Raw genomic sequence first — 19,274 nt, forward strand, 5'->3', positions numbered from 1 at the left:
CTTTTAAATAAAGCCTTTGAGGCTTAATTGATTTATTCTTAAATTTACAAGCACGTGGTTTTAAACCATGTTAATGTTTAAAACGTGTTGTAGCCTATTAAATTGTTTATTATGCTTTTAGTCTGTTTAAATTATTTTTTATTGTTTCAAAATTTAAATTGTTTTAAACTGTTTAATTGATTTTACTTGCATGCTGACCTGACATGCTAGGATATAGGGCAGGATATAAATTTTTCATTCATGAATAAATAAAACAAGCAAAAAGATTGCAATATAATTGCATGATACCTGCAGAAACATATTACTTATTTCAAATTAAACATTTGAAAGTCTTCCTAAGATGTATTTGAAAGTCTTCCTAAGATGTATTTCTAAGCAGTTTCATTCATGACAGGAAAAAAAATGCAAACAGATGCTAATTAAGGATGACTGGGTTAATCCAGTTTAGCCCCACATGAAGGAAATTTGGGGGATACTCCAGAAAAACTCCACCATTTAGACACAGTGTGACCAAATCTGATCTGAATTGGCCCGGTCTGCTTACAATTCTGATAGAAGTTTTCTGCCCAAGATTAAATTTTGGCTAAAGCCAGATAAAAATATTTGGGCCAAGTCAAGAAACAAAAATGTTCCTCATTATACAACAACCATCCTTCTTTCCTTGGTGGTAGCGAAAATTTAATTTTCCCTTTCCAATGTAGTCTATTGGGAAAAACTGTTAATTCATTTGTATTCAGTTTGCGGCCCATATTAAACTTTTGTGGATTCAGGCTGCTTCCAGCACACAGGTAGACTATAAAAGTTATTTCATAAAGTCCAACAAAAAGTCCAAGATTGACAAATGAAGCCTATGGATGCATCTATGCTGGAGAATTAATGCAGTCTGACACAACTTTAACTGCCATGGTCTAGTGCTTGGGAGTAGTAGATTTACAAGGTCTTTAGGCTTCTCTGCCAAAGAGTACAAACAAAAATCCTAATATTCCATAGCACTGAGCCATGGCAGTAAAAGTGGTGCCAATATACATTAATTCTACAGTATAAATGTACTTTAGGGACTTCATCCAATGTGATAATAGAGTTGGGGATCGTTGTTTTTCCCTTAAGTTTCATAACACCCTGTTTGGAAATCAAACAAATGATTTCCTACACCTATCACACATTTTCCTTCATTCAGCTTTCTTTTCAAATTATCAGTTTGCCTTCCCATCACCTGTGAGACATATTTTTCCTTCCACTGTCTCCTCCCTCATTTTCATTTACTTGAAAATATGCTCTGTGTTTGTTCTCGCGTAAGATCATTAAATGGGATGTTTTCTATTCTATACTATTCTACATTACGATTTATCTTTATAAGTACAGTCAAGGAGGTTCAAGAGTGATAAATGCAAGGTACTCCACTTAGGCAGAAAAAATGAAATGCAAAGATACAGAAAGGGGGATGATGCCTGGCTCAAGAGCAGTACGTGTGAAAAAGATCTTGGAGTCTTTGTGGACAACAAGTTAAACATGAGCCAACAATGTCATGTGGCAACAAAAAAAAAGCCAATGGGATTTGGGCCTGCATAAATAGGAGTATAGTGACTAGGTCCAGGGAAGTCATGCTACCCCTCTATTCTGCCTTGGTCAGACCACATCTGGAATCACACTGTGTCCAGTTCTGGGCACTGCAATTGAAGGGAGATGTTGACAAGCTGGAATGTGTCTATAGGGGGGTGACTAAAATGATCAAGGGTCTGGAGAACAAGCCCTATGAGGAGCGACTCAAAGAGCTGGCCATGTTTAGCCTGCAGAAGAGAAGGCTGAGAGGAGACGTGATGAGGGCCATGTATAAATATGTGAGAGGAAGTCACAGGGAGGAGGGAGCAAGCTTGTCCTGGAGACTAAGCCTACGGGGTTTTTTCAAACTCTATGATTCTATGATATCTCTCAATTTAAAAAGTCTATTGCATTTATATTGAAACAAAAAGATTATGATGGAAGAAAGGAATCTATACTGCCCATCTTGGCTCCTGCCTCCCGAATTACATCATCATTATGTTTACAAATGGGCAATGGAAAATTCCTATCACACGTTAAATTTGGAGTTTTACCTGTCTCTACGTGGGGAATTTAAAATGAAGTTGACTGCCAATCAACTTAGGAATTGTTGGAACAAAACACACTTTAGAAATGGCAAAATATGTGAATCCTATGGTACGAGCTTGTGTTATGTGATGGGCTCTATCGATAGCTGTTTCTTAAATGTGTAGAAAAGCTGATTTTATTGTGTGTGATGAAGTGGTAGGAGCCTCTAAATCACATGGCATACTGGTGATAACGCCCGACCAGACATGCAAAAAGGGGCAAGTCAAAGTCATTAATGAAGCCCTGCTCTTGGATTTACCTTTGGGCTTGTAGCATGGTGTAGGAATGATGCACTCTTCTTTGATGTGAGGCTTTGTTTTAGGGCTGCAGCCGCCTGTATGCACCCCTCTGTGATCAATGCAGAGAACCACTCGGTACCTCAAGCCTTGCCCACATGTCACTGTGCACTGGAAGGGAAAACAAGCATGAGTTGCCACAAAAAGCAAAAATCAGCCTCTCCTTTCCAGTCTTGGCAGCAGCTGGAACCAGGATTGCTTCATCCACTAGTTAGGATCTTTAATTTGTGGATGAGTTGCATTCTGATCTTGCATAATGTATAATTAATAAAAATTATTTTAAAATGCCATAAATAAATAAATAAATAAATAGGAAGCATAGAACAGTTAAAATAGCAGTAGCATAGAGAAATAATAATACGTGCTATAGATCTGATCAGAGCAACAGTGACATTTTCCTACACATTTTCTTAGAATTATAAACATTGATTTCTTTAGTTTTTGAAACTTCTGTGAACTCCTATGGTCAGATCTTAATCAGTAAAAAACAATGATTTCTAGAAGGAGATGACATCTATTCAACTTATTTTGGAACAAGTTTAAAAACTACTTAAAATAGGGGAAAAGATTCTGGATGAGGTTGAAATTGCAGAGATATAGTACTACCAAAGCATTCTGATATTAGTGCATAATGAGTTAAGACTTATTATATCATTTTGCTGTCAATAGAAAAGGAAAATTTAAATCTGCAGGGGTCATTATAAATATTAAAGTTCTTCCGCTTAATTATTATGGTTGGACTTTTGGCTTTTTTCCAGGTACTTGGGCACTAGTCCAGTATTTTTGCTTTATGGTCAAAGGGCACATTATAAATGCTTAAATCATGTCTGTAGATAGCTTACCACTCTCAAAGCATGCCTATGAATTATAATTCAACTACATTATTTATATTTGACTGTTTTTATAAGTTAATTGGCTGAAATTTTATGTATGCATCTTGAATGCATTTACAGGTAAAATTCACTATAAATAAAAGCATAGACTGTCAGTAGAGCATACATTTTTTCTCTCCTTGGTTCAATTTTATTTTTTTAGAATTTTCAACATTTTGTGGGGAAACCAGAATGCTGATAGTGCCTTAGACAAGAAAGGCGGATGTATGCACTGGCTAAACATTTAACCATTGAGGCAAATAGTATAAAGGGCCAAATTCTAGAATCTCAGTAACTGTTTGCCCTCACATACTGAGGATTTTCCTTTGATAAATAATATATTCATCATCGCAGGGGAGCTGTTCTTGAAAGAAAGAACCTACATGAGGAAAACTGTCAGCAGAAAGCAGAAATGTCAGTGTATTGTGCTGGCAAGATAAAAGAGTCATTTACTGACACCGGTTCCACTAAGGTAATGTATAAATGAGAGTGTGGGTGTACCATAAAATGACATGCATGTACAATAACCATTGTGTTTTTCAAATTGTGAGCTGTGGGAAGTATTAAAGGAGTGCAACATATTTAAAATGTTGTGTTTCTCTTTACAGAGGGGCTATTTCATTTAATTATACACCAACAAGACCCCAGAATTGATTAAAAAAAATGCCATTTCACCTTGCACATTTTTTCCTAGTTATCTTCATTTGCTGTTACAGACATTTGCTGAAAATATTGCAGGTACTTCTGGAATGAAGGGAATTAATCCACAAATCATTAAAATTCACATACAGTCAACCCTCCACATTCACTAGGGTTAGAAGTACAGGATCACTATGAAAGAGATGAAATGTGAATAAAAAAACCACCACTGGTTTCAGCATAATGCTATGGTCACCTTGTGCTGTAAGATGGCATTAGAATTGTGGATTTGATTGAAAATATTATCTCTAGGAATCTATAGGTGCTACAGCATGACTTTATGGTCAAGATCTGGTTATTTATAAAAACTAAACATCTGGGGGAAGTTGGTAATAGAGTTGCACTGGAGGAGCTGGAGATTCTTAGAGAGAACACCTCTTCTGAATCTCTAGGTCCTCTAGAGCAGAGTTTCTCAAACTGTGCTCCTCCAGGTGTTTTGGACTTCAGCTCACAGAAATCCCAGCCAGCTTACAAGCTGTTAAGAATTGTAGGAGCTGAAGTCTACAACATCTGGAGAAGAACAGTTTGAGAAACTTTGCCTTAGAGGACCTAGAGATTCAGAAGAGGTGTTCTATGAATCTCTAGCTCCTCCGGTGCAACTTCCCCCAGATGTTGACCATAAAGTCATGCTGCAGAACCTATAGATTCCTAGAGATAATATTTTCAATCAAATTCACAAATAATTAAGTCCTCAAAGGTCAAAATGCAAATGTGGAGGGCCAACTGTACATACATAATTTGAAGAACATGATTACCGGTGACCACTCCTGAGCCAACCACTTGGGACAATCAAAGATGTTGCAGGGCTGGACAATGGGCATCTTGGGAGTGTACATGCACTTCCACTCTTCCACAGAACTGATAAGCCCCTGGATATCTTCCTCCACACAAGAGACTGTGCGGCTCTGGATGCCTCCCCCACAAGAGGAAGAGCAGGCAGTCCACGGAGTGCTTTCCCACCTGCAAAATGAAATGCCAGTCAAGGAAATATCACAGCACCAGAGCTGCTGATCTGTATATAACTTTTTCATACATAGTACAACTCTCATATCCATAAAGAATATGTTCCAAGACTCTTTGTGATTAATAGTATACCCCATATTTTGACTACACTTGGGCTGGAAGTATAACACAGAATTACATAGAAGCCCACAAATATTTCTGGAGAGACAAGACTATTTTTGGAACATGGGTAAGTGAAACGGTAGCTACCATATCTATGGACAAGGGGGCCGTACTGTATTCACATTCTCCCCAATTTGCCTGAACTTCACTGATACATCAATCAGCATTTTACCCTCTAATGCCCAACTGAGATCAAATATTGAAAGAGTTTGCAATATGACACGTGTGAAAGACAGGCATGAATTTAGTATGCCAAAGTGTGTTCCTAGAACTGCAGGAGGAAATGTAAATAACATTTCTTAGCAAAAACTAACCCATGGCATTGAAGAAATACAAAGATCCACTGTACTAAGTGCTTGCCTTTTAGTAAAAGATATGACAGACTTAGAATAAAAAGACTCAACAAGATCTGAGTGTTTATGTGGGCTTTTTTGGAGGGGGTATTTATCAGGGACCTTAGAATATATTATTCATAACGGATATTGGTGCTGGTAGTATTTTGCCAAGCACAATACCTTTAAAGGGATATATCTGGTCCAAATAATCCTATTTCTGATTCCTACATTAATTTGATTCAAATAATTATGTGCATTCAGCTTCACATCCCACATACAAACTCAATGCACCAGATGGAAAGCAGGTCCATGGTGACTGGCCTTGCTAGTTACTCTAATGTCTGGAAAGGAGTGCCCTGCATATACAGGTGAGGTTCCTCTTCAAGGCACTTAGAGGAGTCTTGATCACATATGGATTTTCTATACATACATGTGAACTTCATGCAGTTCTGTAGACACTGACTGTGAACACAGCCACACTTCCTCATTCGCAGAATTAGTGAATGGGTTTAGTTGTTTTATGAACAATCTGCTATTAATGCAAAACGAACAAGTAGTGTCTTCAGATTTAAGACTAGTCTGTTTTGGTTCTCATGCAGGTCTATCTTTGCAAACTGAATGCACATTTAGCAACTGAGTAAATATGGTTAGAATTGCATTTTAAAACATGAACAGGGCATTATTTTCAGACCCTTATGCTCCAGAGGGCAGGATTAAATTTGAGAGGCAATTGCTAGAGGCTAATCTTTCAAGAAAGATTAAGAAAAACTTTCATAAAAGTAGGAGCCACTTGAAAGAGGAAGAGGGTGCCTCAGGATTGGTTGTGTTCTCATTTATTATAGGTATTAATACTGAAACTACCAGTAAGTTAGGTGCACAGGACCCCAATGAAAGTGAAAAATCACAAATGGAAAAACCTGCTATTTTTAAAACTAAGACTCTTTTAATGAAACAAGGTTGGCTTTGACTTCCTAAGTTAAGCATCCATGGTGGCAAGCATACGTTTGCTTTTTCACAAATTGCAAATTGTTCTTGCCATATGAAAAAGAAGTATCTTGTGATATTCTTCAGCACTAAGGTTTAGATGAGATGGCCACTGGATGCTTTATAAATCTTATGATGTTCTTCAACACCAGGATTTAGAATAGATATGATTATTTGATGCTTCATAAATCTTAGGAAATCATGAGACTAGGTCCAAAACTATGCTCCTTGTCTTTTTTCTCCACCTTCAGAATTGGTATGAATGGCTTCTTTGCATTGTTAGAATTCCCTGTTATGTATGAGTTAGTAAGCTCTGGCTAAGTGTTGGCAAACAAACTAGGTGGAAAAGGCAGGGTATTTTCTTGGTTTCGTTAACAGTTTCTGCACCAGATTTCAAGGGTTTTGATGTAACAGCAAACCTTGGGCTTAACACCAGCAAGCATCTTCACACTGAATCTTATGGTGTGATTATGCTAAGGGTGATTCATTTTCAGCAACTCAAATTATAATGTATAAAGCCTTGAATATGCTTTTAAATGAGGACCATGCCTCAAGTTTGGGTATTAACAAAAAAAAACCTGTTAATTGTTTGGAATAAGTAGCAAAGTGAAAGCAAAATGAAGAACTAAGGGTGACAAAAACTGTTCAGCCAACATGGGAGGGTCAACACATGGTCTACATGTTGCATGTACCTTCCACACAATTTGCAGTCCTGTAAATCCACAGTAGTGCCCACAATAATAACATCAACAACCAAATAATGAAAAAAGCCAAATTATACTCATGAACACTTCCATGATTTTTTATTCTTCTTGAAAATTAAAAGTCTCAGTGTCCCGACCATTTCTGCTTTCAGCTTTTAGGGCAACTCATGGTCAATCCTGCAGGGAGAAAATTACCCCAATACCCATGGAATTTAGGAGCCCCCTCCTCCCAACTGAGCAGTATCTGGAACAACTGAAACTGAAGAAAGGAAATATATTTCAAGTTTTTGTACTAAAACAAACAATCTGGTTGTACACTCATATACCTCTGTCCAATAGATCTGTTCAGACCAATTTCTGCACAAAGGATATAAGCATTCTTTGTACAATTTTCTTACTGTTTTTTTCATTCCAGCCAGAAATGGAATTACGTATGGGAAGATTAGCATGGTATTCCATGCTTAACAGTCACTTTAGCTGAAACGGATGGTAATGTATGTCTTAAAGACACATAAACACACACTGGCTTATTGTAATTGGATGGCTGCTTCAGTGATTAGGCTCCAATTGTCTCTGAATGAATGCATACAAGCAAAAGTAATGCCAATAAGCCAAGCATAATTAAATAAAGCTGCTTCATCATAGCTGTCCCTGCACAGTAAGGCCTTAGCCACTGGGTTTTTTTTTTAAAGCAAGAGACAATTCCTTTTTATTGGAACAAGTAATGATTCCAAGTAGTAACTTGACTGTAGTTTATAATTGACTAAAGGCTGAATATCTGTTTGAAATTTTTAAGATCAGAAGTGTTTCAGGGTTATAAAAAATTATTTTGAAATACCCATATTTGCAGATACATACATAATGAGATATCTTGGAAATGGGACCAAGGTCCAAACACAAAATTCATTCACATTTCATATACCATTTGTATACATAGTTTGAAGGTAACTGTATACAATTTAAGAATTTTGTGAATGAAATAATGTGTGCATACTGAATCATTAGAAAGCAACAGTGTCCCTATCTCAGTCACCCAGGTGGACAATTTTGGAGTATTCTGAATTTCAAAATTTGGATAAGGGATTGCTCAACCTGTACTTTGAAAGTCGTTAATTAGAATAAGGATTCAAAAGGATCGTAATAACTGACATTGCTATTGTATATAGACTATTATCAGCCTTGTAAGCAACTGATTAATCAGGACACTTCAAATTCAGTATTTAATTTCAAAGCTGCTTCTTAATCAATAGAGTGCGAATGCCTTTGTGAGACAGTTTTAGTTAAACACTAGCCCCTCATCTATCAAACATGTGCATACTATCACATGGAAGAAAGGAAGAGTGAGACCAAAAAAAATCTGCCATGATCTGTGTTTTTCCCCATCACACAAGTGATCATTCCAATTGACAAAGTCCTTGTTTTCCTGCAATGAACGATTTTTCTGTAGGAAAGCTCAGGACAATTCAGCTTCTATTCTCCTCAATGTATGAAAAAGCAGAAGACAACAAGAAAGAAAGAAAGAAAGAAAGAAAGAAAGACAGAAAGAAAGAAAGAAAGAGAAAAGAAGGGAGGAAGGGACAGTCCCAGTCAGAACATGGGGTTTGTGGGCCACTGTCACTCTCTGTTATGATCCCAATAACCACAAGCATGTATTTGTACATTTGTTAAATTGAGTATTTGGTTTACATACCGGGGAAGAGGATGGTAGAGGTCATAAGGCATGATCTGCTTGTATCCATCACTGTTAGGAACAATAATGCCAACCCTCTGAGTAGAAGGTACACACAATAAAATAAACACTAAATGATTACATTATACAAAAACCACATTTTAGTCAAAAACCACATTTACTCATGTATTCATCTTTTTTTGCTCCTAATTGTCACAAAACACATAAAATGTATCCCTCTACTGATTTATATAATTGATCATACTACAAATGCTGGAGAAAAGTAAACTTAGTCATCCTTATTAATTGAAAAATGAAATTACTTGTGATTGATCAGTAGGCTTTAATTTGGTAATATTTCAACATAACATTTTTCTCTAGTACTGTATAATCTTAATATATTGGTTTATTTAGCTTTAAAAGGCCTTTAAAAGATAGTAGTGTTACAGCTATTGCACGAACTCTCTTCTGTTGTGCACATGTATTCACTGCTTGACTATCTATTTATATTGTGGCTTGCCATCATGGCAACAGAAGTCAATGCTTTTACAATTTGCTTTTCAGATTCTCTCACAGTGTTTGCACAGCTTGCACAGTTCTGAATAATGGGGTAAACAGAGAGTAGCTCAATATAATTTTCTTAGGAAGCTATGCCCAAATAATGTTGTGGATGACTGAGCAGTTTAACCACAGACTATTTCAATGGCTGGAATAAGAAAAGTCACTTTTATCTGGATAGCATATAAAAGGATTCAAAATATATGTGATGTATGAGATAAACCACTTCCAGCAAGCCTAATGCCTTCCACCAAGTTTAATTTACATTCATGGAGTAGATGAGATTTAGCCGATGGTGAAGAAAAGAACATTGGGCGTTCTACTCTAAGTTAGCCTTGCAAAACAAATCCAAAGACGACTGTGGCCCTTACAAATGTTTGTCAGTGATATTCTTTTTTTCAGTCACAGTTCCTTCAAGGAGCTATGTGAAGAGATAAAAATAAAGTGTGAAAATAAAGAAAGAAAATGTAAACTGCTCTTTTACAAGCTTGCTCTGAATGACTATGGAGAATTAGCCAATTCTCAAATTGGTTAGCAACATAGGTTTTATTCATCCATTCTGACTCTATTTAAGGAACAGCTATTCTTGAATGTGGTTTGTTACAACATCTGATCTTAGTAGGTTTCTCACTTATGTGATACCTTTCTCTTCTCTTTCACTTTTCAGGCTACAGACTGGCGCCTCTTTGAAGGTGCTTCTGATATGCAAACCACCCGTCCTTCCCTTTTTTACATTAATTACAACCTTAATATTGATAATACTTAACTGAACATACCTTTTAGCACTCTGAATGACACCCCATTACCCATCCTTTCTTTACTTGTCCTGACAAAGTAATTTTGTGCCTTCACTTCAAATACTTCTTCTCATATGTAGGGTTTTTTTTTTCCGCCTACACCTCTAATGAATAAAAATTATTCCTTCTGGCCTTTTACAGATTTTGCTCACCCATTTCCTTTGCCTGCCACCTCTAGCTATTTACCATATATTTGACAGAATCAGGTCTACAGAACGCAAGGATGTGAACTACTGGGAGCCAAAGCACAGAAAAGTTACTTCTATAGACTGTAACTCACAGAATACCACAGTCACCTCAACAATTGTAGAATTGTAGTCTGAGAAGTAATTTTTCCTTGCTCTGCTACAGTTGAGTAATCCTCCGGGGAGATAGGATGGCATATAAATAAAGATTATTATTATTATTATTATTATTATTATTATTATTATTATTATTTTCATGAATGCCCATGGGCTATAAAAAGTATCTAGTTCTAAAAATGCAACAATTCATTTTCTCTTTTTAAAGAAACTTTTTATATTGAAAAAAGACAACCAGAGCTACTTTTAAAAACATTAACAGGATTCATAAATAAGACAAACTACTGATTTAGTTAAAACCATATGTGAACAAATAAAAAAGCAAATAAATATATTGGCGATCATAACACCAATAACCCGCATAGCCTCAAAAGTGAAAAGGTTGAATAGTGATGGAAAGAACAAATATATATTGTAACGATTTTTTTAAAAATAGTACTGTATTGAAGCTTCATGAATTAGGACTAATTCTGAGCAAAAAATTGCATGTGTTTTTTTGTATTTTATTTTCTGTACAGAAAACACAGTTTCCAGTGTACTGCATTTGCATATTTTGCACAAATAACAGCATTTTCTATACAGAAAATAATATGCTGTTTTCTGTGCAAAATATATAAATGCAGTACACTGGAAACTGAACTTTTTGTTTAGTAATATTTCTGTGCTTCTGTGTAGAAGTATAATTGCTTGTGCAGAAAATACTATTTGTTGTGTAAAAATACCATGCACTTTTGTGCAGAATCACTACTCAAGTGTGAAAAGTCTTAATGTTTCGTTAGAGTGTTTTTCTGCCATTATATTTTAAGCATCTTTGAAGGGCTTTTTAAACTTGGTTTTAAATGTTTATAAACTGTATCTGCGAATACAGAAACCCAGTTTTATTGTGCTTTGTTTCTCTGTGCGTATTGAATTATGGTGACCCCATGACTTTTTAGAGATACTTTTCCAAGTTCCTTCCTCTGAAATATAGCCTGGTAATTTTGGGTGGTTTCCCATCTAAGTACAAACCAGGGCTAATCCTGCTTAGGTGGGATCTGGTGACTTTAAAGCCTTTAGGTAAAGGTAAAGGTTTTCCCCTGACATTAAGTCCAGTAGTGTCCGACTCTGAGGATTGGTGCCCATATCCATTTCTAAGCCAAAGAGCTGACATTGTCCGTAGACACCTCCAAGGTCATGTTGTTGGCATGACTGCATGGAGTGCCATTACCTTCCCATCAGAGCGGTACCTATTGATCTAATCACATTTGCATGTTTTTGAACTGCTAGGTTGGCAGAAGCTGGGGCTAACAGCGGGAGCTCACACCGCTCCCCTTATTTGAACCTGCAATGTTTCAATCAGCAAGTTCAGCAGCTCAGCACTTTAACCCACTGCACCACTGGGGGCTCTAGACAAGGGTTTTAACTGTTGTATTAACTATTTTTTAATTGTATCGTGCTTGTAAATTATTGTACACTGACTTAGAACCCCTGTTGGGAGAAGGTCAAGATAAACATAAATCAATATACTTCAAGAAATACAATTACAGCATCCAAATATATGCAGTTATGAAGAGAATGTGAACACAGCAAATATAGGTGTTCTACGTATGAAAAATATTCTCTTTCTCACTCTCTGCAATGCTACACATTTGTGGACTGAAGGAATATTCCAGAGAATGCGATTTTTTTATGGCAGTGATACCCTCACTTTGCCCCCCACAATAGCTGTCCCTAATTGAATCTGATTATTGAAAGCACTTATATGACTTTACCTTATGAACCCTTGTTGTAGGGCAACTGATATGGCAGAAACTTTGTCCCACTTCTTTGCTTATTGCTAATGATTCACACATTGCAAGCACGCACAGGGAGTGTATTCTCTTAGAAAATGTGCCAAATCCTATGGGTACTCCAATCATGAATGTAGGGGAAATGGGAATGCAGATCTTTGCCTCATAATTGCTGTCTATTTAAATACCTTTCAGTGATGTGATGACAGTAAAAGAGGAAGGCAGTGAAGAAAGTTTCAGCATGACCTGCCAATTAGACATGAACTGAATAGACCTCTCTAATTAGTTAAGAAAACATCCTGTCAAGAGAAGTCTCTTCCAGTTTCATGTTCTTATCCATGATACCAATATGCCTTCTTTGTCATAATTGATGAAAAGAAATTCAAATCGTAGCAGCCAGCTGGTCATGTATGGGATTCATTTTGAGCACACAGCAACTATTTCTTTCAGTCTGCTCCTCTAACTCAAAACCTGATGTTTCCCAGGCATCTTTTCTTTTCTTTTTTGAAAAAAAAAAAAAGGTCTTGGAGACTTTGGTACATACATTTGCATGTAACTAAAGGCCCATTCAGGCATTCTGTTTCTTGAACAACCAGAAATAGCCCAAGGTCCTGGTTCTCCATTGACAATTCCAGTCAATGCCCACAATAACCCAAACCAGCTAAATGATGTCAACACAAAAAGGAGACAAACCTCAGGAACACCCATCTCACTTCTGGACAATAAAAGTACAACAGCCACAGAACAAAAAGCCATCAATTTGTTGCCCCTTTTTGGCATCCCAGATCTGTTGCCTAAGGCCCCTTCCACACAGCTGAATAAAATCCCACATTATCTGCTTTGAATTGAGATATAATAATAATAATAATATTAATAATAATAACAACCACCACCACCACCACCACCATACCAGGTGACAGTCACATTGAGGAAAAACAACAGGAAAAACTCAGCCACTATCAAGACCTCAAAATCGAACTGCAAAGGCTCTGGCATAAACCAGTACAAGGTGGTCCTAGTGGTCATTGGCGCACTGGGTGCCGTGCCAAAAGATCTCAGCCGGCATTTGGAAACAATAAACATCGACAAAATCATGATCTGTCAACTGCAAAAGGCCACCTTACTTGGATCTGCACGCATCATTCGAAAATACATCACACAGTCCTAGACACTTGGGAAGTGTTCCACTTGTGATTTTGTGATACGAAATCCAGCATATAGATCTCGTTTGCTGTGACATATTGTGCTTTTGTGTCAATAATAATAATAATAATAATCATCATCATCATCATCATCTTTATTTATATCTCACCACCATCTCCCCAAAGGGACTCGGGCGGCTTACAAGGCATTCCAGGGTGCACATATAACACACAACAGGTAAAAGCAGTACAAAAGTATATAACAAGTCACATAAAATTGTAACAACAACCCTCGTCAACACATGTAACATAAAATCAAAATAATACAATTTCAAAACAATAGCAGATAAAACTAACTGCCATCAATTCACAAGATGCCAAGTGTCAGTGTGGACTCAGATAACCTAGGTCCCTTCCACACAGCCATATAACTGAGAATATCAAGAAATAAATTCCCACAATATCTGCTTTGAACTGGGTTATCTGAGTCCACACTGTCTGTATTACAGTTCAAAGCAGATAATGTTGGATTTTATTCAGCTGTGTGGAAAGGACCCCAGTTCAAAGCAGATATTGTGGAATTTTCTGCCTTACTGTACCTAATAGTAGGGTGAAGTAGTGCAAATGTTGTTGAATAAACAACATTTGCACTACTAAGAAATGTCTGAAGCAAAGAGGTTTCTGTAGGCTCCCTGCAATATATGTACCCCAGGAAAAACTGAATTTTACAGTGCAAAACAGGTGGAGCTAGTATGCTAAGCCTTGTAGTGATGAATATTCATTATTTACAAAAATGCAGTGCCTGAGTAGGGTGCTATTTGTAGAAAAAACATCCACAATTTTGTCATTTTTCTTTTAAAAACCATAAACTGGTAGCTGTAATTGCATTTTGTGGCCTTCCCAGTTGATCCGCTCTTTGTTCCAAACTTAATAAATACTTCCTTTTTCCCTTTCCTTTCTATTCGATTCTTTTCCTTTCCTGTGTCCTCCTTCCAGCCTTTCTATTGGAGGGTGGTGGTGGAGGGAACAAACAAATACCTATTATTGTTTTGAATCTACCATATATACTCATTTTTTTTTTACAAAAATGACTTTTAAAAACCTCAGTTGACTTTATAGATGGATCACTGATGGAATTAAGGCAATGAGACTAACGGCAATGAGAACATCCTGTTTTATTTGAAATGCCCTTTACAGCACTATCTAATTCTTTGTAAGAGGAGATAGCTATCATTATGACCCTATACCTACAATATCCAGTTCAAAAGTTATGGGAGAACTAATTTATCAGTGTGTGGTTGGGGACGGGTAGTTTTGGTTCAATGGAATAGTTATGTCAGTGTTTGTTATCCCAACCTCATTCAGGAAAAGAAGGGGGGAAAGCAAATGAGGATAAGAAACACTCAACATTTTAAAATGTTTTGTACCTTTTAAAAAAGTAAATATACTTAATATCTAAGTAAAGAGAGATCAAAATGATGGGAGTGTCTCTGTTTATTGCACTTTTAAAATGGGGGACATCATCAGCCTTGTTAAAGAGTAATAATCCCTATGAACAGAGTGCTGCATTCTCTAGTTCATCTAGTTTATTTCATCAAATTCTGCTAAGACAGCAGAGAGTTTATGCTTTAAACTCTCCTGCCCTTTGGGATCTTTATGTCAACAGCTTCACCTAGATCTGTCTTGTATAAATGGGAAAATTACTTCCTGACATCTGCCCAGAAGTTATTTTTCACTCTCTCTTTTGATCTGCATGTACTATGCAGCCACCTGTCTTAATGATGATGCATGTGGAGTGTCAGATCATACCCAGAAAAGAAGCTTGAAAACAGCACTGATTTCCCAGAAACTAATGGCATGCATGAATGTCAACAGAATAAACGAGGAAGGGCAGCGTTCAAAAATGAATGGTGAAAAGTAAATACACATCCAGGCCAGCATAAATATCACTTGCATGAAGGACCAGGTGTCCACCTCATTGATTATGCAAGGCTGTGGTTGCATTCTTTCAAAAATTGGGTTGAGTCTCTGATTTGCATGTGGTACATTAGTCATGTCTAGTGTTTTACAGACTGCATTTTTTGTTTCTCCATGTGAGCCAACAGGTCTCTCCAGAATCACAAGCTGTGTGCACCTAATCTATTAAAAGTTACTACAATGCAAAGATACATGTGGGGCTGGGTTCCACGGCATTTGGCTGCTCAAGGTAAAGGACAAAATAGCATCTCTCTCCTATTCCATCTACAGGAGTTGACCAGTCTAGTAAATGTTTGTGTTGGCACAATAGCTTCCTAACACCACTAGGCTACCTTTACGAGTGCAGCAATCCATGCCATGACACATGTAGAGCTACACTGATGAAAAAAAAATCATGTCACCTCATTTTCCCACTCCACATTGACCTTGCAATTATCCTGTTAACACCACCTACCCTTTAATGAGTTCACAATAACGGTGGACTCAAGTTGCGGTTAAGGGATGACCCACATTTCCAGTCATTTGCTTTATTTTCAGACACACAACTTTTGCCCCTCCCCTCCATCATTCATGAAAATACATATATTTTCTGTCAAGCGGTGTGTGTGTGTGTGGGGGGGGGGGAGGGGTTGACATTTATACTGATATGCAAGTATCCACACATAGGCATCTTTTTTAAAAAATACGACCCACTTCTTAGCGAGAATGACCAACCAGTTCTGCCCACTGCGAACTCTTCCCTCCACCCAACTCCACAGTGAAGCAGTAAAGTCAAAATTCCAGATTTTCTGCAAAACTGCAGGGTGAAAGGCAAGGGTTTTCTAAAATCGAGATTGAAATCCAAAGAATCTCGTTGCAACAGAATTGTCAAGAACATAATGTGTCAGAATCAGCGTCTAGTAGTTGAGCATGGTTTTTTACAGCATAGACAAGCCCATACACCTCTTATCTTCTCAACATCTTGTCATAATTCCTATTTCCCAGCACCTGCTGCCTGAGGCAGCAATTTTGCTCAAGCTAACACTAGGATAAGTCTTAGCTCAGATATATGCACAAATTGGTTTTCTGAAATGGTTTAGCACCATAGTTCCTGGGGTTTACCATCTAAGTCATTTCTTATTAGCAATAAAGGGACTTATACTCAACCATCTTTTCATAACAGATCTCCCGAAGAGCCAAACAAAAGAATAATTAACTTGCTTGTTTTTGTTCTATGTTTTAAAAAGCATTTCAAAGTGATGAACTGAGTTACCTTGCAGGACAGGGATCCAAGTTGCATTCCTGAAGTTTTGGCTTGGGTTTGATGTTTTCAGGATAGTAGTGGCAATACTGATCGGCCACCACTCTGTTGCTTCTCAGATCATAGCATTCTGCAGAGGTCAGCTGATAACCTTAAAAAATCCAGATTGAATAAAGACACAATGCTCTGTGTGGAATACAAGCTTTATGTGCAGATCAATTATAATCTTATGCAAAGCTTAGAAATGCAGTTTTTGTGGACTAAAACCCCTGGAGCTCACAATAGTAAGTTTTGCGATACAGCTAGCATTCAGTAACACCTTGTCAGAATGAATACGTTTGTTAGAATACATATTCTTAGTGTGTCTTAAAACCGCAAAGGTACATTAGATGATGATGTTTGCTTCTATATCAGTTCAAAGACTAAAAATGTGGCTTGAGGGACAGCTAATCACCTCTCAACAATGGATGTCTCCAGGCAGTAAGAAGCCAGACCTTGAGAACTGCTAAGCCATCAAATGCTAATCAAGGTGGCCAATTGAAACATTCACACCTACCTCTAACAGACAAGAGTTCTTTCTCCCACCCAGAACATTCCCAGATATATATATATATATATATATATATATATATATATATACACACACACACACACACCTAATTTTCCTTGTTTCCAACAAACCTCACAACCTCTGAGAATGCCTGCCATAGATGCAGATGAAACATTAGGAGAGAACATGGTCATACAGCCCGAAAGATTTACAGCAACCCAGTTATTCCGGCCATGAAACCCTTTGACAACACACTGAACAATTCTGCAATGCTTACGATTTGACTTTTCTTTTTTAAAGAGGGAAGCCAATTTCCTTGCAACAGTGAAACTCCAGTGGGGTGCTTTATTATTCTATTTTATTGTGGCTTAAATCTTTAGATAGCCTTTTCTGTGTGTACAAATCTCAAACATTTAAGATCAGTGGTAACAAAATCTAAAATGATAAAGAAATAAAGAGGAAACCACTCGCTCTCCCCAACTACTCATAACCTTTCTGTGATTTATCTTCTTCCTTCCCTTAAAGCCAGCTTTGGATTCCACAATAAAAGCCTCCTTCTGTGCATTTCCTCTCATTTCCCCTTCTATTTCCCCATATGGGAGTATCAGCTGTTGCGACTTAATTTCAATTACCAGATGCCTGTTCTTTGGCCTCCAGAGAAGCTGCTACACTGCCACTGTCCTTGACCACAAAGATTGAATAACCTCCATGAGGCTTTAATTACTAGTCATTGTGGCAATTACTTTAATTCCCATCCAAAATTATGGACCAGGTGAGGGAAAGGTCAAACCACAGGCTTTCTATGGCACTTGGACTTTGCAAGCTTACATTAACTAAAGTGCTTAATATCAGAGAACAAGTTATTAGTTTCTGGCCCTTCATTTGCTTTAGTGTAGAGGTTGGGAAACCTTTATCCTGCCATATGGCTTGGCCGAAAACATCAATCAACTTCCATGCCCACGGATTGTGGGAGGTGTAGTCCAAAGGCTCGGGTAAGCCAAAGGTTCATTACTCTTGTATTAGCACATGCAACAGCTTGAATTTCTTACTCCAAAAAGGACTGTCAAAAAGCTTCTGCACTGATGGTGTGCTTGCCAAGAAATCAAAAGCACAATAGTGACTTCCTCCAGTATGTAGAAAAAAGACACAAATGCTCAAAGCCACCTTAAGTGAGGCTCTAAAGACTGAAGGTACAGCTAGAAGCTAACATTTAAAAATACTTTCTCGTAATATTATTACTCAACTATATGAACTTTAATGAATTGCAATGATACTCATCTTGTTAACAGCCTGAAAGTAAGTTTCAAGGCTATACCTTTCTATGTGGATTTGGAAAACATATGGGAAATTGGTCAGAGTATGATTGGGGCATCTCTATAAAATAGGTATGCCAGGCACAAAGTTTCCAAGGAGCATTGTCAACATGTCAATTACATTAAAACTGAATGCCTCTGAAGCTATAATGATGCAGGACTTCTTTCTTTAGATCCAGTATGGCCTCTGTACTCATGGGGCCAATATTTGCAGTTTTTGAACTCTAGGAATGTTCTTGGTCCTCCAGGTAATTGTATGGTACGCTTCCAAGGAAGTCACTATAAAACCACATTGGAAGGCCTAGCAAATTTCCTAGAGACTCTATGGTCACACTGGAGGACCTAGAAAATTTCCAATGTGAGTCGAAGGTAATTTTTGGCAGTGTATTTCAAAATCGTTCATTATTATCCGTAGTTCTGGCTTCCACTGTAAGTTCAGTATACAGGTCATACTGTACTGCAAATCCTTTCAAAGCATGAATAGGCAAGTTATCTCAAGAAAGTGCTTATTTAACACAAGGAAATTGACTTTCTAAACAGAGGGTTAACCTGGTATAGTGAGTGATGTAACTCTGCCAATGTAACTTGGTGTTCAGTGACCGTGAGTTATCACTGACAAATCACACTGGGATTGTGAAGAGAAGGTAATGAACCAACCTCCATATATATAATTTACAACAATATGTTTGTATTTGAAGCAAATAAGATGCAAAGAATTTTTCCCGCAGACAGTTTTCCTCAAAATAGTACATTTAATCCACATTCTCTATAGTGAAAGACTGTTACACTTGACAAATATATCAAAATTGAGGTCA

At 37.3% G+C, this 19,274-nt stretch overlaps 1 protein-coding gene across 2 annotated transcripts in view; it reads right to left on the bottom strand.

Annotated features, from left to right (window-relative positions):
* The window catches only part of ADAMTSL1 (ADAMTS like 1), a 650,838-nt gene that overhangs the window by 150,108 nt on the left and 481,456 nt on the right, over positions 1–19,274 (bottom strand). For both annotated transcript variants that reach the window (XM_060762426.2, XM_060762428.2), the window contains 4 exons: positions 16,609–16,747; positions 8,833–8,883; positions 4,750–4,954; positions 2,387–2,534 (listed from right to left, as the gene is read on the bottom strand). In XM_060762426.2, the coding sequence (XP_060618409.2) occupies positions 2,387–2,534; positions 4,750–4,954; positions 8,833–8,883; positions 16,609–16,747 (543 nt within the window). The remainder of the gene's footprint in view (positions 1–2,386; positions 2,535–4,749; positions 4,955–8,832; positions 8,884–16,608; positions 16,748–19,274) is intronic.

The sequence above is a fragment of the Anolis sagrei genome, chromosome 2 (assembly GCF_037176765.1).
Source record: "Anolis sagrei isolate rAnoSag1 chromosome 2, rAnoSag1.mat, whole genome shotgun sequence".
In the NCBI taxonomy this organism is placed as follows: Eukaryota; Metazoa; Chordata; class Lepidosauria; order Squamata; family Dactyloidae; genus Anolis; species Anolis sagrei.